Source organism: Polistes fuscatus, unplaced genomic scaffold (genome assembly GCF_010416935.1).
Source record: "Polistes fuscatus isolate 324 unplaced genomic scaffold, CU_Pfus_HIC Scaffold11, whole genome shotgun sequence".
NCBI lineage: Eukaryota > Metazoa > Arthropoda > Insecta > Hymenoptera > Vespidae > Polistes > Polistes fuscatus.
This window is the reverse complement of record NW_025113009.1, coordinates 2,522,745-2,546,629: the sequence shown is the minus strand read 5'-3', so window position 1 is coordinate 2,546,629 and position 23,885 is coordinate 2,522,745. Positions and strand designations below refer to the sequence as shown.

At 36.3% G+C, this 23,885-nt stretch overlaps 2 protein-coding genes across 7 annotated transcripts; one reads left to right on the top strand and one right to left on the bottom strand.

Annotated features, from left to right (window-relative positions):
* The first annotated feature begins 1,096 nt into the window (after positions 1-1,096).
* On the top strand, positions 1,097-12,567 carry LOC122526542 (serine proteinase stubble-like). Of its 5 annotated transcripts, XM_043650017.1 has the most exons (11): positions 1,097-2,262; positions 2,448-2,817; positions 7,451-7,977; positions 8,445-8,489; positions 9,014-9,265; positions 10,756-10,841; positions 10,961-11,046; positions 11,167-11,304; positions 11,395-11,531; positions 11,700-11,857; positions 11,938-12,567. In XM_043650017.1, exons 3-11 carry the CDS (start codon positions 7,461-7,463, stop codon positions 12,094-12,096), a joined length of 1,578 nt encoding a protein of 525 aa, XP_043505952.1. In that variant the 5' UTR covers positions 1,097-2,262; positions 2,448-2,817; positions 7,451-7,460; the 3' UTR covers positions 12,097-12,567. The 5 variants fall into 5 exon arrangements, with proteins under 5 accessions (XP_043505952.1, XP_043505951.1, XP_043505953.1 ...); XM_043650016.1 differs by having other exon boundaries at positions 1,097-2,817; XM_043650018.1 differs by lacking the exon at positions 8,445-8,489 and having other exon boundaries at positions 1,100-2,817.
* Positions 12,568-12,950: 383 nt separating this feature from the next.
* LOC122526541 (polyamine-transporting ATPase 13A3) lies at positions 12,951-23,662 on the bottom strand. 2 transcript variants are annotated; one of them, XM_043650014.1, is made up of 11 exons: positions 20,013-23,662; positions 19,532-19,616; positions 19,201-19,428; positions 18,983-19,116; positions 18,739-18,895; positions 18,448-18,652; positions 18,023-18,367; positions 16,971-17,925; positions 16,367-16,889; positions 16,108-16,289; positions 12,951-16,022 (listed from the first exon to the last, which is right to left on the bottom strand). In XM_043650014.1, the coding sequence occupies exons 1-11, from the start codon at positions 20,143-20,145 to the stop codon at positions 14,593-14,595; spliced, it is 4,377 nt and encodes a 1,458-aa protein (XP_043505949.1). In that variant the 5' UTR covers positions 20,146-23,662; the 3' UTR covers positions 12,951-14,592. The 2 variants fall into 2 exon arrangements, with proteins under 2 accessions (XP_043505949.1, XP_043505950.1); XM_043650015.1 differs by having other exon boundaries at positions 20,022-23,661.
* Between the last annotated feature and the right edge of the window lie 223 nt (positions 23,663-23,885).

Sequence of the window (23,885 nt, the reverse complement as noted above, 5' to 3'; positions counted from 1 at the left end):
GTCGATGTCGACAAAGAACTTGATAAATAGCGTATACAATATGCGTTGTTAGGTGGTAGTCGTAACTTTTCGAAAGAGTTCTCGCGAAATTTCTCTCATTCTCATTCTTTTCATGCTCCTTTTCGAACGGACAATGGACGCGGACAACAAGGGGGTGTATACGATGTCGGATCTTTGCTCTGCTACAAATTTTCCTCTTAACTAATAGTCTTATGTCGTTCTATAATTGTCCAAACGCAAATTAGTCTCATTAAAAAAACAAAACAAAAATAGAAGAAAAAAAAAGTAGTTAATTTTGGAACAATAGATATATTGCAATTTCATAAATCATTCAGCGAAAGTTTTCGACAATTTCGTATTGACTTACATTAAATTGTTGCAACAAAATTATTTATAGACATTTATTATTCACCGAGTATCGATATATCATTTTGTTTGAATTTTAATTTACTTTAAGATAATATTATTATTTACGATTTTTGTCTTTTTTTTTTTATATTCATCTAAATTCAACCGACAAATTGCTTTCTTTATTTCCCTTTCGTTATTTAAAATTCTCAAGAGGATGATCGTTATTTATGTTTACGCGTTCCTAACGTTCCGTACACATTCCACACATCATAGAAAAAAATAATTATATGTGCACACATCCGGATGTATTAAGTGCATCATACGTTTACGTATTTTTTCCTTTTTTCTTTTTCAATAAAACGTTCGCTCATTCGTTTAATTCCAACATTCTTCGGAATGAAACTATCGTGTAGTAAATTCAAGCATAGATATATTGTGCGACTACCTAATGTAAAGTTTTCGAGACAAAGTTTGAGATAAGCTTGGTGATAACTCGTTGTTAAGAAATTGAGATGAGAATTACGAGAGTTAAAAGCGTTCCTTGTTGTTAATCGAGTTAACGAGAGGCAGAAATTCGTAACGTCGATTTCTTGACGAGTGATGTCTTTTGTTTTAATAAAGAACATTAGAAATAATTATTATATACGAGTCGGGAACACGTTATAGGAACAATTTATAATGAATAAATGAATTAATAATAAGAAAATGACTTGTACAGAGAAATTTCCATGATTTAACCTACTTCGTCAATTTGTACTTTTATCATTATTCGGTATAATTTACCAACGTAAACCACAAATTCCACGTAGTTGAAAATTCAATAAATTCCTCATTTTCTCTATATCTACCAACCAATTAGAAAATAAGTAAAAGGCAATGAGGAGTCGTACCGTGTCGGTGTATGTATGAAATATAATCTACGTAATAAATTAAAATGATCAGGCTGATGTCTGTTGAAAGAGATCACCTTTATTGGTAGATATAGTTTCTTAAGAATCCGTGTTATGTCACATGATCTTAAGACTTCGAACATATAGGCCAGGTATCCGTAACATAAATGCATTCCATTCAAGTGATTCGTCTCTTTCTATCCTATTCATTTTTTACTTTTATTTAACCATTGGGTGAGATCAAACCGGATGCTGTAGTTCCTTGAACGAGTGCGTAGTCATTTAATTTGATTATAAATCAGATCCTGGATCGATCTAGAAAAGGAAAATAAAGGAGTGGTGGGAACTTGATGGATTTTAAAAGGAAGAGACAATTTTCGTTCAGATCAAAACAGAGTGAGAGAGAGAGAGAAAGAGAAAGAGATGATCGTGCATGAGTTCTGCTGATGTTACTTGTTTACTGGGTACCTCTTACAACTGTTGTTGATTCATGGTGGGAGACACGCGAGAGAGTTTTATCGTGAGTATACCGAAATGAAACTACATGGTTGGAGAAAGTGAGAGCCGACACGAGTAGAGTAGAGGGACGGACGGACGGACGGAACGGTGGGCAACGAGGAGCAACGACGAGCATCGTCGAGAGTATAGGCCTTCAGTCCTGGAATTATCCAGTGGTGAGAGGATGGAAATGGTGTGAGCCCTCGACCAAGTGCGGACACCACTCTGCCGCTTCTTATTCCTTCGACGGATTATTTTTTAAACGAACACGAAACGATTTTTTTGTATCTCTACACCATTCGTCCCAAAATTTTTGTCAACGAGAAGAAGAAAACTATTCGAGGATGACGAGAAGAACTAAGATCAAATTCGCGGAAGGAAAAGGAAGAAGTCTTTAAAAGGGTCGAGGGTTTCTCTTCAAATTTTCAAATCATTTTTTTTTGTCCACTTTAATCAATCTTATAATCGTTCAATTGGTTGCACGTGAATTTTGTACGCGATGGTGCGTCGAAGGATCAACAAAGTGTGCTTCTAGTGGTTTACCTTATTTTTATCTTTTCTTCTTCTTCTTCTTATTCTTTTATTTCTTTCTCATATATATGTTTTGTTTAAATAATAAAGTTGAAATAGTGTGTGTTGATCAAATTCAGTGATATCAAATTAGATTCGATTAGTAAAAGGGAAAAACGTGACTCGATCATGTTCCAGATCGTGTCGTTCGTGTCACTTATGTGCGTGTAATTTATGATAGTGTCCATTCGAGTTGGAAGAAGAGAAGAGAAGAGAAGGTGGTGGGAGGTGTCGGTGAAAAATAAAAATATTACGACGACAAAAAACAAGGGGAGAGAGGAAAAAGGATTATATTATCGTTCGAAAGAAAAGTTTATTTCTCTTGGTACATTGGGAAGAACGTTGTTCATCTACTACTACTACTACTACTACTACTACGTCAACTCTCACGAGAGCTGCTCTCTCTCTCTCTCTTTCTCTCTCTCTACTCGAAAGAGACCAGGAGAAATCCAGAAAAGGTCAGGTTCGCGTAGGCTGCACGGAGGATCGACTTCGATCTTGTGACTCGGTGAGTCCTCCTCGCTTTCTCGAGTCTTTAATTGTTTTTTGTTTTTTCTCTTTTCTTTCCCCCTTTCCTTCTTTTCTTCCTTTATTTATTTCTATTTATCTAACAATAAGTAGAAATGTTTAATAAAAATGAACGAAAGACTAATTCTCAATTTAATTGGTGGCATTTGAAAAAAGAAGAAAACGAAAAGCTACGTTCAACGTTTTATTATTCAAAGTGTTTTTTTCCTTTTCTTTTTTTGTCAGGGATAATGAAATCTCTATTTAAAAACATCTAGGGTGAAAGTGAGATCGTTTAGTAACGTTTTAAAGTATTAAAAAGGGAAAGCCTTTAAGACGATCGAACGCCTTCCAAAAGAATCAGGAATATCTCCATTTCGGTGATTTTAATGCTGGAACAGACGGTTTTTATTGAATTTCATAAATCGGTTTAAGATTTCCAACGGCTTATTCAATTGGTCAGAATTATAGATCAATTTTTGTAATTGTTAATTTTAAAATGATATGAATTGATTAAAAGGAGGTAGAATTTGATTCGACAAAAATATTTTTCTTTTCTTCTTTTTTTTCTTAATCTAAATTTCCAATAATCATAAGATTTACATTTAATTCGACGAAAGTAAAATACGAAATCAAACGAAGACAAAAGTTTTATTTCGTAAAAAAAAAGATTCATCAATTGTTAAGCTTCTAGTCTCGTAGGTAGTGAAAGTATTTCCGGTATTCTCCGAATCCGAAGCTCTTACGATGGTACCACATTAAAGATGCGCGTGTTTCGATGAACGTTGTATGTACACGGATTGCCTAAACGGCACTCCTCCTTTACGTAACAGAATTTCAAGGGTTTTAATGGAGAAACGTGTCGCGGAAGTAGAAACCACCAACTCGAATCTTCCGATTTCGAATCGATGATACTTATTTACGGATGCATACTCTCAAATTATTATTATTATTATTATTATTATTATTATTATTGTTTTTTTTTCTTCTTTTATTTTTTATAATATACTCTTCTTTCGTTTCGATGAGTAGTTATATGGAATGAAATTGTATAATAAACATTTTAGTATGCGTTAAAGTATTAATCATATCCATGCGTCTGTGTGCGACTATGTGATATACACGTATACATTTATATTTATATATATATTTATCTCAATTATGTGCCAGGTCTTATAAATTTACAATTAGTTTCACATTAATTACACTTATCAATTGCACATAATTTACTAATATATCAAATTTTTCATCGTGGATACACATGAGTACTCGTTCCTTTGTGCGAATCAATCGATTAGTATCATTTCAAAACTCGATGAAATTCGAGTATTCGAAAATCGCCTAATTCTCAAATATCCGTGATAAGTGAAAGCTATAAATATTCGGACAAAGTTATTAATATTTTGTTCTTTTTTATCTGCTCTCTCCTTTCATCATTGTTTTTCTGGCTCAACGAAGGCGAAAGGATGATGACGTTGTTGTTTATTAATAATTTCTTTTAATGCGACCCACGATCCTTATTAAATATCTCTCTTTATTTTGTTGATTAACAATTACTTTTTGCTAATGAGTAAGTACCTAATGACGATAAAAAGACAAACTATCGAATGCCGTGCGAAAAGAATTCGTTACACAATGGAAAGTATTCGTCACGAAGGTGGGTATCAACGAATTAGACCGAGAAGAAGCGTACTCTTTCAAGGCCACGAGAAATAAGAGAAGCACAGAACACTGTGATTTCTTCCAACCGGTTTTCTTCGCGGCCAAGAAAATGGCCCTTTTGGAGATGGGAAAGGAATTCTCCAAATGATTTCGTCGATGATGCTAAGAAGATTTCGAAACATTTCAAACAAAAATACCGTTACTTAACTGTCCTTTTTCTCCTCTTCGAAAGAAACGAATGGTAGATAAGAATTTTTTCATGCGGAGAGAGAAAGAACAATACACGCGAACGGATTATTTATTCCGATGAAAAGATATTCTCATGGGGGGATAAAGAAGAAAAAAAAAAGAAACAACGAGGAGTGAAAAACTAGAACGATTAAAGATTCGTATTACGATTCGACGAGAAAGTCTGTTGAGGGGAATCTTGAATTTTCGTAAGTTTCGTTTCGGAAGAAGACAACAAGGACGACAGACGAAGACACACGATTTGGGCGAAAGTGAAGGAGGCACGTTCCTCGTTGGAGAAAGTAACGGATCACGTTCTCGATGCCGGTTCGATCAGAGAATTTGGAATCCTCTCTTTGGTGGAGAGGTACTCGACAAAAATATATCGGTAAAAAGAAACAAAAAAAAAGAAAGAAAATAAAAGGCACTGAAAATGTGGGGAGGTTGGGAGGGGGGGAGGTTGGTGGGTGCTCTGATATCATGGTAAATATGTTCACGTATAAATAATAACTTGTATATATGTGTGTGTGTGTGTTTATGTGTTTATGTGTTTGTGCACGAAGCTTTCACGAAGCGCCAGCGAACAGCTGGAAAACGAAGGTGCAATTACGTGCCACGAACACGGTGTGTCCCGGTGTGGTGATACCAGTCAGAGAAGAAACTCGGTACTTTCGTTCGGTGTTGTTGTATATGCCAGTTAGAACCAGCTAGACACGGGACCGGTGAAAGTCCCGCGAGTCTCGAACCCTCGTCGACTTTTTTCTTTCTTTTTCTTCTTCTTCTTCTTCGTCCTTTCTTCTCTTCTCTTTTCTTTTTTTTTATTATTTATTTTTTCACCTATTTCGAAAAATTCTGTCATAATATATATAGTTTTGTTAAATCATCATTTGAAATTTTTGATTAAATTTTAATATAGTCGCTATAAATTAGATCAATTTCTGTGCACATATATCTTACATCTATCTTGTATGATTTTTTTTTAATTGAATCATTTTGTCAATGTAATTAATTTCTAGTCGATAAAACACACGAGAAGAGAGTATTAACGTTTAATGAAAATTTCACGCAAAATGATCTTATCTTATCTCGTATCCTTACCTACGGCGCGTAATCTTATCCTTTAAAATCAAGAAAGAAAGAAAGAAAGAGAGGGGCAGGAAGGAAGATAGAAATGGGATTAGTTTAGTCTCGATATCTCAAACTGTCCGTTCCACTTTTCTACGAGTAATATTTTTTGTCCCTACGCGAAGAAAAAAATCGATCGAATATCTTCTACATTTATATAGACAAGTATACAAGTATATATACGTGTATTCCAATTTATGCTGATATTCGAGAACTAGTAAAGCCATTAAGGTAGTTGATTTAACAATGTCTTCTAGCTATTACGTTACTCGATCCAACACAGTAGTACTCTTTCGATTCGATATAGTTCTCGATCTTCCGTTTGGAACGCAATAGAAACTGGACCAAGAGAAAAGATCTCCTCCTTTCGCCGGATAATTTATTCTTGCGTTAAACTGTAAGAGATGCTCCGATTAAGGTAACAACTGTGCTGATAAGCGTTGGCTCCTGCATAACGATCGACTACTCTCTCTCAGTGTTCTATGCCGTGCCTTCTTTCATTCGGTGGGATGGGGTGGTGGGAGGGGAGGAGGGGGAGGTGGTCGTTGGAGAGAAAAAAAAAGAAAAGAAAAGAAATAATAATAAAAAGAAGGAGGAGAAGGAGAGAAGAGTGTGTCCGAGAATCGTGGCCAGCCAGTCGTAACTTCCGCCGAGCGGGTGGCACCGCGTGAACGTGAACTTCACACTGTCGTGCACGCAAGAAGTGCACTTTCACTTCTGGTGGATTCACGAAGCGAACGGAGAGCCAATGACCTACTAACACATCGAACCGAGTCAGAAGCCGGTCGATCGTACTCGACAAGGCCGTTCGATCCTGTCCCATTCATCTCGTCGTCACTTCTGCACGAAATTCCATCAGCTTCCATCTTATTTTTCTTTTTTATTTTTCTTTAATAACTACAGAAAATGTCTTCTTCTCTTTTACTCCTTCTTCTTTCTTTCTTTCTTACTTTTCCCATTGCCATTTCTTCTCTAACAATTTTCTAATTTCGCTTAGCTAGCAGCCTTCTCCATTACATTATTACGAGAAGGAGTAATTGTTAGCTTGTTAAATTAGCCATGAACGACTACAGCGATTAGTGTGACTGGCACGGGTCAGGACAACCACTGGCATAACAAATGTTACTATACTATAGTGATTAGGACTGATGCTGACACCGGATCCAGCTTCAAACCTTTACTTATCTCTCTCTCTCTCTTTCGTTTTTCTTTTTCTCTTAGTACTTATGAAGAAGGACGAGAGTCTTTACTTTCGCTCGTTACGGTTCTAAACGTGACGCAAACTAGATTTCGCTGTCTCTTAGTCCTTCGTACGAAGGAAGTTACCCTTTAATCTTCCCTATTCATTTTCGAAACTTTTCGAACGACTTTCCAACCGCAGACGATGACTCATTGGAAACCGTCGTATATTTTTTTCTGTTTTTCTTTTTTTTTTTATATATGAAACTCGAGTAACTCGTTTTATTTTAACGAGTCACTTCGAAAAATGTCTTTTAAGAGATACGATAGATTAATTACATTGATCGAATAATCTATCATAACAATTCGTTATTTTAGAAGGAATTTTTATAAATTGGAATCAAAGCCCATTACGGATAATTTATTTATTATGTTTTCAGAAATCGAGCAATGGGGTTGGCGACGAAGGTGTGCCATTGGTTTTTCATAGGACTGGTCCTCGTGCTCTGTTCGAAGAGCCAGGCCAATCAAGACACTACCGTTCGTCCAAAGAAATTCCATCTTGAAAGGATCGATACCGTTAGAATTCCATTGCATAATGAAACAAGCGATAGCAGTCGTACCACCGAACGGATTTTAAGTCCAGTTCTTCGTAAACGAAGATACGTTCGTTTTCCTAGCGGTCCTGGTGGATATGTTTTCGAAACGAGTGGCCCTGCCATCGGGCCGAGAAATGTTGGAACTCATCCAGCCGCACGTTTCGGACCCCAAGCACAATTTTCATCACCTTGGAGGCAATACAAGTCCCTTTGGAGAAGTCCCGTTTCTGAATACTCCAGACCGGTGATGGGTCATCGAACTCCGAGGTTGATATTCCGTGACAACGATTTTCTACCGCCTGCTGGCGGAGGAAGTACAACTTTCTTCCAATCCAATCAGCTGCCTGACTTTGAGGATGACGTTAGAGGTAATAAAACATCTTTCGTTTCTTTTCTTTTCTTTTTCTTTTTTTCGTATTTATCATTAACCAGTTCTCTTTTACATTTCATTGACTTATTTTCCTTTCATTTCGATTCAACATATCCCAGGGATCGAAATGTTCATATCAATTTTCACATAGAGATAATCTTTTTAATTTTTATTTATAAAAATCATTCGCATATCGATATATCTTACGGTAACGTTACTCGATGACATAGTTCATTGAAATATATTGTAAAACATTTGATTTTTATTGGTGCCCGAGTTCAATGACTTTATTTTTTCTTACGAAATCAAATTCCATCTCGCGGTTTTATTAATTTTAATCGAATGATAATCGAAGATATCCGACATTGATTTCTCGTTATTTGAAAATCGAGGATAGATCGCGAAAAGAACTAAATTTCGCGTCTAAGGGAACAAATTACGCGTTTCATAGATATTTTCTTTCAGATCATCGAAAGCAAACGTTAGAAGATTATCCCAGGCTGGAAACAGGTACGGTTAATAATTTATAATAAAATCATTATTAAACTAATCATTGTGTGTACATGTAAGTTGTAAAACACGATTAGCAAAATGATCAAGTCGCGCTTGATAGTTGTTTAATTGTTTAGAGATGAGGTAAAAGTTGTATAGAGGTGGTTGACAATTTCCGGCATTGTGTCTTTCATGGGAGGAGGGATTTCTTTAGGGATAGCCTAACGTGTTCGTTATAGTCTGGGATTAGCAATATAATAATAGCAGGCATTACGGTAGGCTGCTTTGAAAATGGAGTCGCATTGACGAAATCTTACTTAAGCAGAGTCACGGATTCTAGACTTGGAGTAATTGAACGATCGACGATCCAAATTGGTTTTATTATTTATCTATTCGTACGTTTATTTCATTGCATACGAGATCAACAAAAAAAAACAAAAAGAAACCAAAAGAGAATTCGAAAGCGGAAGAGAGAGAGAGTGAGAGAGAGAGAGAGAAAGAAAAAGAAAAAGAGAAACAAGTTAGGAAATAATTCTGTGCAGAATCTCGTCAAGAGAAAAGACCGCTTTGGAAGGGCGACGATACTTTGTGCGCCGACGGACGAACCTGTGAATTTTTTCTAATGTGCTGGATGTCCGCCGGCCTATTGGATGGCAGTTGCGGGGGCATTATGTTCGCTTGTTGTCACCGAAAAGATCCTAAAACAATCTCCGATTCTAACTTCCTCGAGACGCCTCGAGATCAATCTCAACAACTTCCGCTGGAAACGTACACGGACGCTACCAATGACGATCGTAAGTCCTTCCCCGCCAATAAAGAAGCATGTCGCCATCTTCATTCTCATCTCGCTTACGTTAGGCTTCGATTGTAAAAGGAATACGAAACTTATTAGATCATTCGAGCACACTGTGGATCTTACAAGCACGTTAATTATTCTTTTTAACACTCATTTTCTTATTTTCTTTCTTCTTACATTTTATCCATCGTTGGTCGATCGTTTATCGATTTGTTCTAATACAATCATTTCTTCTTTTTTTTCTTATTTTCTTCTTCTTCTTCGATATTGACTATCTACGTTGTACGTTTGTGTACGGTCTATTCGTTCTTTTCTTCTTCTTCTTTCTCTTCTTTGTCCTATTACATATATATATGTTTATGTGTATATGTGTTATATGTATGTATATAAAAATTCTTCTACTTTTTCGTTAACTTTTCTTATCGCGGAATTCTTCTCTCTCTCTCTCTCTTCTGACAATTCTAAAATAAACAAAAAAAAAATAATAATAATATTCGTCTGCATGTGTTTTGTTGGTCAAGTAAGTGCATATACCTGCGTGTCATACTTTGTAAATGGTCTACCTTTTACTTCTCTATATTCACTTTCTTCTTATTCTTCTTCCTCCACTTTCGATCGACTACTCGTCGTTGATATTCGATCATTTGAAAGGTGGTCGCTTTTAAAACGAGTTACGACAAGCTAAAGTTTTATCGACGTTTCTAATCTTAAAATGACTCGTTCTTTTGCTAATAGTTCATCGTATCTTTGCTAGAATAGAATACAATTATTTGGGTTTTGTATGAACGAGCCTCGCGTATCGTCGATCGTTCGAAACGACGAAGAAAATCGAGGAATTAGAAACCGAGATTCAATTGAAGCCGTCGACTCTACTCGTTCTTTATTACGAGTCAAGTAATAACAATAATAATAATAATAATAATAATAATAACAATATTCCGCGAACACAGTAAATTATATTTATTTGCACAATCGTCGATCACGTTCATAGTAAAATGCGATATCGTTTTTCCAATCGTGCGATCGTTAAATCGACGAACCATTGAAACTTGAAATCGAATTCTTTTTTCTTTTGCACGTCTTTTATATGTAATAACAATGAGTCTTTAAACCCAAAAGGAAACGTTTCTTTAACGAATTTTACTCCAAGTCTAATTCGGTGATACTAATCTTTGCAATTAAACTACCGTTCGATCGTAAATTCGTAAGAACTAAGAATTTCTTATAAAAAAGTATATACAAAAAACTAATTAATTTTTTTTTAGAATAAATAAATTGCTTGGAAATAAATAATTACAAATTATCATTTATGTATATATATATACGTTCATTTTTACTGATCCATGTAAGGGGTCATAAGAAAGAGTTATACTTATCAATATTTATTTGTATTGTATAATACGATGTATTTATTCTAAAAAAAAAATATGTATTTTTTTTTTAAAAAGTGTCTCTAGGAAGAAAACAAAATCAGAATTAATATTCCAGATTGCGGTATACCAGTTTCAAAGCAAACAGCCCAAAGAAGAATCGTCGGGGGTGACGAGGCTGGTTTTGGAAGTTTTCCTTGGCAGGTTAGCTATAGAAAAAAAAAGAAAGGAAAAACCAATAAATATTTTCTCTTTGTTATAAACGGATGTCGGTTGTATATTTGAGAATTAAAAAAAAATGTGTTTTCTTTTGTTATATTCAGGCTTACATACGAATAGGATCCAGCAGATGTGGTGGTACGTTGGTTAACCGGTACCACGTTGTAACAGCTGGTCATTGCGTAGCAAAGTGAGTGAAAATAACTGGCATTCGTTGTGAAATGAAAAAGCAAATAAATATTATATATTAGATCATTAATTGTTTCGTAATTATTTTTTTCCGTTATTCTATTTCTGGTAAATTCGTCAGAGCTTCGGCACGTCAGGTACAAGTTACCCTTGGAGATTACGTAGTCAATTCAGCGACCGAATCACTGCCAGCTTATACTTTTGGTGTCCGAGAAATTCGAGTTCATCCATATTTCAAATTCACTCCACAGGCTGACAGGTAGATTCCGATAAATCTTCTCAACAAAAAATCAACAATCTTTTTGTTCAATTAGTTTCCGTTTCATTTGAATTGTCCATTTGTTCGCAGATTCGACGTAGCAGTGCTCAGATTGGATCGACCGGTTCATTACATGCCACACATTTCACCTATTTGTTTGCCGGAAAAAAATGAAGACTTTTTAGGTCAATACGGTTGGGCTGCTGGATGGGGTGCACTTCAAGCTGGTAGATCATACCGATATGCTTTTATCTTAAAAAGACAAATTTTCAAATACAAGTTGTTCCTAATATCTGAACGATTTATGTATTTCGTCATATATTTTATGAACAACTTGTACGGTTAATCGAATCAATCATTTTTTCGACCACAAAAGTTCTAATTGGACATTTTAGGTTCAAGATTACGACCAAAGACACTTCAAGCGGTTGATGTACCAGTTATTGACAATCGTATTTGCGAAAGGTGGCATCGTTCGAACGGAATCAATGTGGTCATCTATGACGAGATGATGTGTGCTGGCTATCGTAGCGGTGGTAAAGATTCATGCCAAGTAAGTGAATGTTCATTAATTTATTTTTAGTAAATAATTTCTTCATTTAATATAATTTTTGTTCATTATTTTTACTATAGGGCGATAGTGGTGGTCCATTAATGTTGGAGAAAACAGGAAGATGGTATCTAATAGGAATCGTATCAGCTGGTTATTCTTGCGCTCAACCAGGACAACCAGGGATTTATCATCGAGTAGCAAAGACTGTTGATTGGATAACTTACGTTATAAACTCGTAGCATTTTCTACGTGGATCAATTTTTCTATCGCTCTGTTTTTATTTGCGTACATCATGAACTTTGCATGACACAAAGTTCTTGAATGAAATAATCGAAAATTCATTTTAAAAAGAGTCCATCATGGACCCGAATGTTCAGCGATGAAAGATGACGACGAAGTTAGTTTTGTTAAAGACTCGAAGGAACGATACAACAATACTACTTTCCTTTACGTGATACGCGTTGAGATTACGTTTACGATTTAATAATCTCAGCCATCTTATTTAATGACAATCATTTGTAAATATTCAAAAGATTTATAAATAACACAACCGTTAATTTAAGTTCATTTCTTCTTTTTTTTAAGGCACCCAAGAAATTGAAATAAATCGACGCGTTTATTCGATTGCGTGTTCATTCAATCGTACGGGTGTGACAATTGTTTTTGTAATCACGCTTAATAAATTTTCTTCTTTTTTTTTTTGTTTTGTACATTGCATCCAAGCAATTGAATATCCTCCTTGCGCAAAGATTCCATTTTTAAGAATAACGAAGATCGGACAGGAAAAAAGAACAGGAGAAAGATGATCGAAGGTACGAATGAAAACGCATAGTTTCTTTTTTTTTTTGTACGTTAAAAACATATCATTCCTTATTTTTGACATTCATTATTTTGTTTTTTCAACACAAGCTATAGCGTCGCAAATAGTTTAACGCATTTTTTTTTTTGTTTTTAAGTATCTCTATATGCATTCATAGAATAAGTACACGTATTTATTATCTTGATCGCGTTAACGTTAAGTGCATTGCGACAACATTACGAATTATTCGTTATTTGCTTGTCGTCAATTCCGTTCTTTTGTTTTATCATTTTCTTTTTCATTTAAGCACAAGATTCATCATGTTTTATCATTATCACCTATTATAATACGTTAAGGATAAACTATACCAGTTATAAATCTCGCGATATTCAAAATCATTATCAACGCTGTTTAGTTCATTTAAAATGGATGGATAAATATCTTAATGTTGATTCTCGAAATAAATGCATAATTGTTGATAAAACGTGTATCATATAAATCACGAAAGATTTTTAACTGGTATTAGATCCTAAATTCAAGTCTAGCTAATAATTACATACGAAATCAATTTTTGTCTAATTTTAGATTACACATAGAAGATAGACACTCATCCCGAAGTTCGTGACTAAAAAATTAGAAGAAAGATTTACAAGTGACAAATTCATTGAACAAGTTTTTCCTTAACATTACTTTGTTTCTCTTTCTTCTTTCCCAGTTATAAGTACATGTATAATATATTAATTCGATATTCTAATCATACTAACAATTTTCACGTGAGAAACGAAAACTTCAAATCTTCAGTTTATTTTTGTCGCGCTTCGTGGATGAGACGAAATTTCTTTTCTTTTCTTCTTCTTCTTCCTTTTCATTTGTTATTTTTTTAAATAAATAACGATATTAATACTTTCTCTTGAAATGGCTACGGTTTTAATACTAGTAGTTAGGGAAAGGAGGACGCGAAAAGAGAGAGAGAGAGATAGGAGAGAGAGAAAGAGAGAGAGAGAGAGAGAGAGAGAGAAGTCGGGTCAAAAGGAACCCCCTTTTTTTTCGCTCAATATCGAGACCCATTTAACTTAAATTACTTCTTTTTCTTTCTTAAACGAGCATACTAAAGTATTCTTAAAAATATGATTTATCGTCGTTTACAAGCTGTCGTTGAAACCGCACGTTTTTTCCTAAATGCCTTTACTTTAAAATCCTAGATAATGCCATACACGCACGCACACACACACAGCATAGAAAAACGCATTAAATATTTTTGAAGAACGCTGCTAAGAGATTGTTCCTATCTATCATCGATCGATGCGTCTCGATCTTTACAAGCAAATTAGATTGAGAAATTAAAGTAATTACATAAATTAGATATAAAAAAGAAAAAAGAAAACAATATTAGAAGTTAAGATTCCAATTATTTTAAAATCAAAAATAAAGATCGTTCACACATACAAAGGCTCGCATGCACGATTGATCGACCCATATGGGGGTTGGTACCACTCGACGATATTCGTATCTAAACATATATATTTATATATATTAATAAAAAGTTAGTGAACACACGTAAAAATAAGTTTCTCATGTAGGGACATTGAAGTACGTTTTGCCGAATGCGTGAACAAGAAAGCACCATTTTTTTGTCCATTGATGGATAATACTTCGAACGGAAGCGTTCGACATGTTAAAAATAACGATCGATAGGGAAAACACCACGAGATCATTTTGATGATCTCGCAATGATCAAAATTCGTCAGCTAAGATGCGATCCTCGAAAGATTAAGGATATTTCGAAGGGAATGATTAATAAAATTAATTGATTTCCATCGACGATAAAATATTTCAATAATATGTAACAGTAATTATAATCGACCGATCCAGATAGAAAATGTTTCTGGTTGATGTCATCGATCATCAATAATCGATCGTTCGAACGAGCTAATTCTCAGGATGGTAAAATATCGAGTTCGAGGACACTGTGTGTACTGGGTGCCAAACCGTCCTCGCTCTTGTGAACAAGAATTTCCTTGAAGTTTCTTAATCTTTGCGGTTGCAAAGTCGTCGTAGGATTTCTTGGTAAAGTTGCGATAGGATTAGTGTTGTGAGTTTTAAACGACTTGTCGTATTGATTTATACCATTTTCTGATTCAGAATTGTGTCTTCTCTTGGTCATCAGTTCTATTTTCGATTGTTTCATTGATTCCTTTCCCTCGAAACACGGTACGGTTTGCATCGACACGGTATTCCTACGATCGTTGAAGAGAGATCTAGGATTCAAAGTAACTTCTCTGGCAGAACCGAAAGGTTTAATGTTATTACAGATCGGACTGTTCATGAAGTTCGTGTCGGCTTGTCGGCAAGGTTCGGGTGCCCGCTTCTCAATTTTGATCTCGGTTACGTTTTGACGAATGAGAATGTCCGGTGCTGCCTCTGGTAACGGTTCTTGCGATATAGGCGGCCATTTCAAATCTCTCGCTAAATCGCGATCAATCGCTAAATATTTTCGTCTAGATTTGTCGATATTGTGCCAAAGATAACGTAATTTAGTGAATACCAAATAATCAACGAATAAGTATTCCACCATCAAAGAGATTATGAAATTGGCGACTCCGTAACCTACCAGAATGAAACGGAAGCTCATGTCATTGGGAAGTTCGAGCTCGAACGCATTGGCTAACCATTGAAACGGGAACAGAGCGAGATAGACGGAAAAGAGAGTTAGTAAAACGAAAGAAGCCATAAGACCGTAATTAGTGAACATTGACTTTCTGTATGGGGGACCTTTTGAAAAAACTACGGCTAGAATGATGTACTGCATCGAGCTCATGGTAAATATGGTGTAATTTTCCAAACATCTAACGTTGTCCTTATCTTCGGCCGATTGACTCGTAAAATTGAAAGGTTTGTACCAATTCATTTGTTGTAGATGCCAAAAACTTGCAAATTGGAAAATGGCCACGATCAAGATTTGTGTGACCAAACTAAGAATCGGTGTTACACTGATGAGACTATTCAAAGGAGCTGTTTTTACCAATTGACCATCATAGGCTTTTGTTCGGCTAAAGAAGACAGCAAATATCGAAATGATGAACAGGTCGATGTAAAGAAATTCAATGTCGGTCAAATTAGATTCGATGCTATAAAGAATCATCACGGAGATAAATTGTGTAAGCGAATACGCGGCCATATATTTGAAATTGCCGAAAGATGTTACCAAAGCGGCACGGCCTTCTCGTATTACCGCAAGGATAGCAGAAATATTAGTCTCGCGACTGGTAAATGGCGACGCTACGGAAGATTCGGTATCCGACAAAGAAATTCCTGTGTGAGCTGCTTTCAATGCTCCGCAATCGTTTGCACCATCGCCCACCATAGCTGTAAAAAGGAAAATCATCGAATTTAATTACGCGTAATTAGATTTAACCATTCAGAAGTATTTGTCATTAACTTCATTACGTACCAACATAATATCCAAGAGCTTGTAATTCTTGAACCAGCTGCTGTTTCTGATCCGGTGACATTCTAGCAAAAACAACACCTCTAGTAGCCAATTTGGGAATCAGTTCAGGATAGTATTGTTTCACCAATGCCCACGTTTTCCCAGTCAGAGCGAAAATATAATTATTTCGCGTGCGTTGCAAACTGAAAAATATCGAAATAAATAATAATTACAAATTAATAAATTGTTCAAATCAAATCAATCACAAATGATTACTTACTTATCTGATAGATAATTAACATCGTTTTCTAAAACGTTATTTCCAAAGGATCCACTTTCCACAGTATCCAAACTGACCACGCTATTGTAATCAGTCATTTCACTAAAATCACCTTGACCAGCAGGTGAAATTGGCGAAGCTTGACTATTACTTTTAGTGAAATAAATCTGTGGTTTGGTTTGATTCTGTTGCGTAATTGCTGCCACTACGATGACGGTTGCTCCTTGTCTAACAATGTCACAATCTCTGGCTACTGATAATGCTGTCAACATGTTATCTCCTGTCACCATGACAGTCTTGAGGCAAGCAGCGTTTAAGGTTGCGATCACAGGATTAGTTTCCGGCTTCAAACGATTTTCCATTACTACGAATGCCAAGAAATTTAAGTCGATTTCGGCAGATTCACGACTCATCCGTTGTACTTTGGCATAAGGAAGACGGTTTAATGATTTATGCGCTATGGCTATTACGCGATAACCTTCTGCTGTATATTCTTGAAGAACGTTAGCAAAATCGGGCGGAACTATAAACGAATAATAATAATTTATCAAAAAACATTAAAAGAAAAATGAAATAAATTGATACGATTTAAACTTGGACTTACTGGATTCTGGTTTGGATAAACTGAGAATCATTTCAGGACTTCCTTTGCAATAAAGATCAAAGTGATTAGCTCCCAATGTTCTGGTGATAACGCTCATCCTTTGAAGACTAGACGTGAAAGGAAATTGCCGAACGATACCAATTTCTACACCTTGTTCACCTAGATCGGCTGTTGAACCACCAGTCAAAGCAGGGTCTAAGTTGCTTAAAGAGATGCTATCGACTACGTCAGAAGTCATGGAATTCTGTCGGCTCATATCGATCGATACATCATTTGTTCCTTTCTTCGAGATTTTGGAACCCCTAGGAGGTCGAACTATCGTAGGGAAGAGCATAGAAAATTTGGAAGTATCCGATACGTCAGGTTCTTCCAGAGTCCAACCAGTGGATTCGAACATTTTTAAATCAAGTGGATCTCCTACCAACTGATTATCAATTATAGTGATTCCATGACACGTAACCATTCCTATTAGCAAATCGCTTAATGGCAAAGTCGTTATATCCTTTATAGGAAATTGGAATTTTGTTTCCGAAGCTGGTACAACACCCCACATATCGAGACCATCTTCAGTTAATGTTCCAGTTTTGTCGAAACAAATGCAATCGATCGAACCAGAAACGTTTATGGTTCTTGGACTCGTACAATATATCTTGCTCGTTTCTAATCTTTTTTGAGCAACAAATCGACCAACCGTCATGGCTGCTGGTAAAGCAGGTGGTACTACGATAGTAATTAGATCCAGAGCTTCCAAGACAATGTGTTTCATCAGAACACCCCGCATAACTTTCGTTACTACCGTATAGATTACACCGATGCTGGCTATCCCGGTTAATAATTCAACGAATTTATAAGAATCTTGTTCGAATTTGAAATCAACAGGTGGTGGATACATGATCGATCGTACCAATCCTCCTTTGCTAGTGCTAAAACCTGTCCTGATGACAACTGCGAGTACCTGTTAAACACGAGACATAAAATTGAAAGATCTATCACCTTATTGTTTGTTAATATTAATCTTTACAATATTAAATATATTTATTATCGAAACGTACCTTTTCCGATCCAAAATATCTCGTCTGAATAATCTTCGTGCCGCAATAAAGAGTATGTCTAGCGTGTTCTTTTGTATCGTAGACAATTTCGTTGGAAGATGGAATGGGTGTTTTTGTTACTGGAACTGACTCTCCGGTTAACATGGACTCGTTCAAAATACAATTTCCGGTTAAAAGCACAGCGTCACAGGTCATCGTACAGCCGTGAGGTGGAATAACTAAAATATCTCCAGGAACTAAGCGTTCCGCCGGTATACTTGCAGTTTGTCCAGTCGAACGATCCCTTATAACGGTTGCCAATTCAGACGAAACCGCGTGCACCGAAGATCGTAAATTATCTTGATTCTATTGGATACAAAATTAACGATTAAAAATTACACGAAAGGAAAAAAATGCTGCTACGCAAGAAAAAAGAATTTGCTTACTCGACGAGACTGGTTAACCGCCATTATGATACCGATGCTGGACATTAATAAAATAACCATTGCGTAAAAATAATAATCGTCCATTACCCACAAAACGAAGCTGAATAATTGGAAGACGTAAAATGGATTGAGTATTTCGAGGCATAATAATGTTATTATACTTTTTACTGGTATAACAATTTCATTGTTTCCATAAACACAACGCCTAGAACAATGAACAATCTCTTATTATAAAGAATAGTGATTACAATGAACTAGGAAACAATAGAAAGAATACCGTAATTTTATTACCTCATGTATTGTTCTTGAGCACTTAAACCTTGCATTTGATGTAGAGAAGAATTTACGACACCAATGTCAAGTCCGCGTAACTTTAAGAATTCAGATCTTTCTGTATCCCACACGTATGTTAACTTCTTGCAATTAAAAATGACGATCGATTGAACCTCTAAAAATGATTCCTCGTTAATTATTTTGTTATTATTATTAAAAGATTGTAATTATGTATAAGAATTTCATGAGAAATAATTTTTACGTTTAAAATGTCCGCCAACTAAATGCAAAGACAACGTTGGAATTTCTTCCTTTTCTGCCTTGATAGTTATCATGCTTCCGTTATCCATCCACGGCTCATTATCCATTAATGATTCCCCATCGAATGGTTTATTCCTTTGAACAAATCAATTGAATTTTATTATTATTATTATTATTTTTCTTTAAACTATCATATAAAATATCCAAATGTATACTAACATAACATCGCGAGCTGTTAAGGTCTTTAATTTTTTCACATAATAAATGGTATGCTTTTCTTGAAACTTTTCTACCAATAGAACAGTATCAGCCTCATCCAAAGGACATTTGGAATGAGTAGCTTGCAACATAAGACGTGGTACCCAATGGAAAATCAATCGCAAAAGACCGCAGGTAAGGATGATGAAGATCCAGGTGATTACAGACCAAGTATGATTTCTCTTGTAACTAAAATGAGAAGATAAATGTGTGACATATTTATAATCGTATTACATTTATTATCATATGTTGAAATCGTTGAGATAATTCATTGTTTCCCTTTCTTAATTACCCATAAATTTCCATCTGATCTTCTTCGCCAGGATTGATGTAATCCACGCCATTTTTAAGATGAAGGAGGCCGTTGCCTCTTGTACCTAGAATCAGATAAAAGTCTGATACAGTTATATATATATGGGATACAGTTATACACCGGAGATCGTTTGATAACTTCGATAAAATAAATGGTAAAAATCTGAAAGCTCAAATGAAAAATATTACTTGTACCCAAAAACGTGCAGCATCATATTTATCAATCGAACACGCAAACGTGTCGAAATATTCTTCTCTTTGATAATTTATGTATAATAAAAAATATATTATATATATACACGCACACGTGTAACACACACGTCGAGCAAACAAAAAGATTACGAACGATCATTTTCAAGGCTAGTACGAGTTATCGGATATTCGTAAATTGTACGTAGATCAACGACGTAAATGTGTTTCGAATTAATTTCAATGTGCTTACGTTACGATTTATCATTTACCATTCTTACCCTCTAGAAGTTCCGTTTTTTGTTCGCGTTGTTGTTCCGTGGTCGTGTCGGTAGCACGAGTTCCGAAAACGCTGTAAGCGTTTCTGGCGAAGCTCAGATTCAATTTGTTAGGTGTCGGCGGCATAATGATAACGATGCTGACGATCGGTCGATCGATCAATCACGTGGGATAAGAAAATAAAACTATTTCTTATATTTCCTATTATCCCTATCTCTCTCTCTTCCCAAGGAAGCAGAGGAGCAGAGAGCAATCGTGATTCTTGCAAAGATTTCTTCGCGTCTTCACGACGGCGCCTTCTCCTCTTCGACTATTTATATTCTTGTCCTTCTTCCCGATTGACTACTACTACCACTAGTACATATTACCACTAATATTTACTTCTTATGGATTATTATTGTCCATTGAAGGTGTAGGGAGAGAAAGGAAGGAGAGGGTTTTGTTGAATCGAGGGAGGTTGGATCAGAGAAGGGAGAGCTTAGTCGATGGTACAAATCTAATCGCGATTCCCCCCTCGTGCCTTTCTTTCTCGTTTCTTACGATACTTTCTACTATCAGTTTAGTCAGGTTCTCTTTACTGTAAGTTCATCTATTCATTTGAGAAGAACCAAGGACACTGGAGATAGTTGACGAAAGGACTACAGGAGGAAGGTTGCGAGGCGATGGCTCGGTGGCGATTAGGACGCAAAAATCCTCTTCTATTTTTTTCCTTTTTCTCGTTCCTTCTTCGGTCGTGGGCTAAATGATACCCCCGTCTGCTACCGACACCGATTACCCGCCATTTTGGGATCTCTCTTGGAGGTTCTCGAGGCTCTTCTAGGTGGACCGTTTTCTACCATTTGGGTGACATTGATCTTAGGAAAGAATAAGGGATGCGTACTATCGGAGCTTTTAGCTGAGAGAACGGCAGGAGAATATGGAAGCCGAGGAGCAGCAAGCAGTAGCCGATGCTATCGCTTCGGATCTACCGGCAAATTCCTGGATTCGTGTCAGTCTCCGGGATCGGTGAGCTTTCGCCAGCCGATTCGCGGCGTTGTTACCGAGCGTTCACCCTCGCTCATACCGCGCTCAAGGCACACCAGCCTCGAAACCTTGTTCCTCTTACAAGTGTTACTTCCTCCGAGTAACCTTGACCGAAATAGAATAAGCTTAACTAGCTCGAGATCCGAATAACAGCAGGTATCCTGACAATAATCCTTTTGACTCAGCCTATCTTGCCTCCTCCTGTCTTTGATCGATCCGCAACCACCACCACCACCAATGACGACGACGACGATGGCGTCGTTGCTGTTATTGTTGTTCCTTCGACTCCTGGTCAAGATGCCTCCTCCTCCACCTCCTACCGTCTCTCTTTTTTGCTCGTACCACCCTTTTGCTGCGCCCTTGTGCGATCTCAAATACATTACGGGTTATAGGAATATCTTTAGTGCCGTCGGGATTTCTCGATCGGCAGATTTTTACACGAAAGATTCCTGCTTTATCGACCTTAGATAATAACAGGGTTCCTTTTCAAATGATGCAATATCGGAAGAGAACAGAATTCTTCCTTTATATCGCTCGAGTTTGTCTTATTCCTATTTCTTCTTCACTTTACTGCGATTTATCACTAACACAAACACTTACCGATCGTTAAATATGTTTTTTATTTGTTATTATACTCCCCTTTTAATTATCGATCAATCGTTACAACAACCACATTCGTTCGCGAATGGATGACGTTTGGCCTTCTCGGGACGTTCATGAAAGTCTACGAATTTGCACAAGGGAAATCTATATATAGACAAGATTACGTCACGATCAAATAAATTCCTTTTCTTTCGATTTCTCTCGAAACGCGACTCGTTCTAATCTTTAAACTGAACGATATATCGTTTAACAATAATTGTCTTTTTTGATTATTATCTTCCCTTCCGGCAAACGTCGAATGGCGCGAACGATACGCAACACGCAACACAATCGAAACTATTTATATATATATATATATACTTATATATATACGTATGTGTACGTGTGTTTGAATAATAGATATATGAAATTAATTTTAAAGGTATATTAAATCTTTCTAAAGTATCTTTATCTCTTTTCGAATATTTCTTTCAAACGATTCGCTTTAACGATTCACCCTCTTCGGGACTTCTAAGTACAGAGAACGCGGTGCAAAAGTTTGTTCCTAGCATGTTGCTCATAATGAAATCTAACGAAACTTTAACGTAGCTTTCTCCAATGGTATCCTCGTCGTTGAATCGAACGAATTTTCGTGTTTTCCTCTTCTTTCTTCTTGTCGTCGTCGTCGTCGTCGTTGTTATCGCTACAATTTTCCTCTTCCTCCTCCCCGTCGTTGCCTTTGGAATCTTCAGTTCTAACGACTTCAGCGTATTCCTTTTTATCCCCAATATCTTGCAAATTAAGAAACGGAAAAGAAAAAGTCTCCCCTTTCCGGGAGCTCACTTTACTATTTCTCGTTTTTCTTCTCTTCTCGGATACGGCTGCATCGAGGCTACTTGTCAGATAAAATTTTTTACGATAAAAAAACTATCGTCGATCCAACGACGATTCTTTTCTATTTTTTCCGGCCCGCACAATTGTTGTTGTTGTTTTTATTTGATTTCACTCGAATGTTTAACTTTGTTAAATAAATTTATAAGTAGGAACGCCTAGTAGTACTTCCGTTTTACTATCATAAGATCGAGCCCCGTCAATTTGCAACGGTAGACTGAAGTGAGCTTGGGAACAGGCACACGATTCGCGCTCCGGTCGATTCGTTTTGAGCAACGTGCTACTTTAAAGATGGCGGACTTGTAGCCTTTCCAATTCTACCTTACTCCCTCCACCTGATTATTGGCTTTTGACAAATTCTTTCTCTCACTCTTTCTCTCTCTTCCTCTCTCTCTCTCTCTCTCTCTCTGTTTTTCTATTTCTATTTTTTTCTCATTTTTGTACGATCGAACATCAGTACAAAATTAGCAGATAATATCGATTCCTTCAAATGTTCAACAAGATGTTTAACAAGTCAGAACTATTTCAGTTCGTTTGAAAAAGACGATGACTAATTTCTTCGTGACCCCTTATTTAAGTTGGTTTTATCGCGAACGAATTAAGAGAATCATTTGGCGTATTGCACTGTCTCTCTTTCTCTCTTTCTAATTTGTTCATATTCCCATTCTTTCTCATTCGCACAGACATAGTTTCAGTACCCGAGCACGCGCATGATTCATTTAGGGCTGTCACGTGCTGCCAAGGAACCCGATGCTTTTTCTTATCCCTGATTTTTGCTTACTCCGAAAGAACGAAGATATCGAATTGCACTTATAAAGAAATGTTGTATTCCTTAACTCAGCATCAAAGTGACGCTTTTTCTTCTTACATTTTTCATCTTTTTTTTCTTGCTTCTTTGCGAAAAGAAATAATATTTGCTACGAAGTAAAGAAAGAAGTTCTTCCTTCGATGATTCTACGTTTACTACTCGTCAAAGCGAGTTGTTTTTCGGCTAAGAAAACTCTCGTTTTCCTTATTTCTCGGAATTTTGCATAATTTGAAAATTGATGAGGTATCGCTTTTAGTGAGAAAACCAATTTATTATGCGATTAGAAGACGTACACATGTACCATTCAAATCGACCATCTCTTTTCTATTCTTTCCGCGAGCAGAACGAGGAAAAAATGTTCGCGCGATACGTGGAATAAAAAATTATTCCAATTGTTCGAATAGATTAATTAGATAGATTAATCGTTCATTCGAACGTGGGATTTTTCGAACAATGTCGTTGAACGTTTCCTTTTTTATTTCCCCTTAGCAATTTCTGTAGGAACAATTTGGTTGCGTCGCACCTGAGATTATTTCAACTTGCCCCCTCTGCCGTCATTTCC

Bases quoted from the DNA above. Each gene is read 5' to 3' on its own strand.
- LOC122526541 (XM_043650014.1), bottom strand. From the start codon at position 20,145: ATGCCGCCGACACCTAACAAATTGAATCTGAGCTTCGCCAGAAACGCT. The intron at 19,117-19,200 runs GTTAGTATACAT...ATTTGTTCAAAG, and splicing joins TTAACAGCTCGCGATGTTAT to GAATAAACCATTCGATGGGG. The intron at 16,890-16,970 runs GTAAGTCCAAGT...ATTCGTTTATAG, and splicing joins TTTATCCAAACCAGAATCCA to TTCCGCCCGATTTTGCTAAC.
- LOC122526542 (XM_043650017.1), top strand. From the start codon at position 7,461: ATGGGGTTGGCGACGAAGGTGTGCCATTGGTTTTTCATAGGACTGGTC. The intron at 8,490-9,013 runs GTACGGTTAATA...AATTCTGTGCAG, and splicing joins TTATCCCAGGCTGGAAACAG to AATCTCGTCAAGAGAAAAGA. The intron at 11,047-11,166 runs GTGAGTGAAAAT...TAAATTCGTCAG, and splicing joins GCTGGTCATTGCGTAGCAAA to AGCTTCGGCACGTCAGGTAC.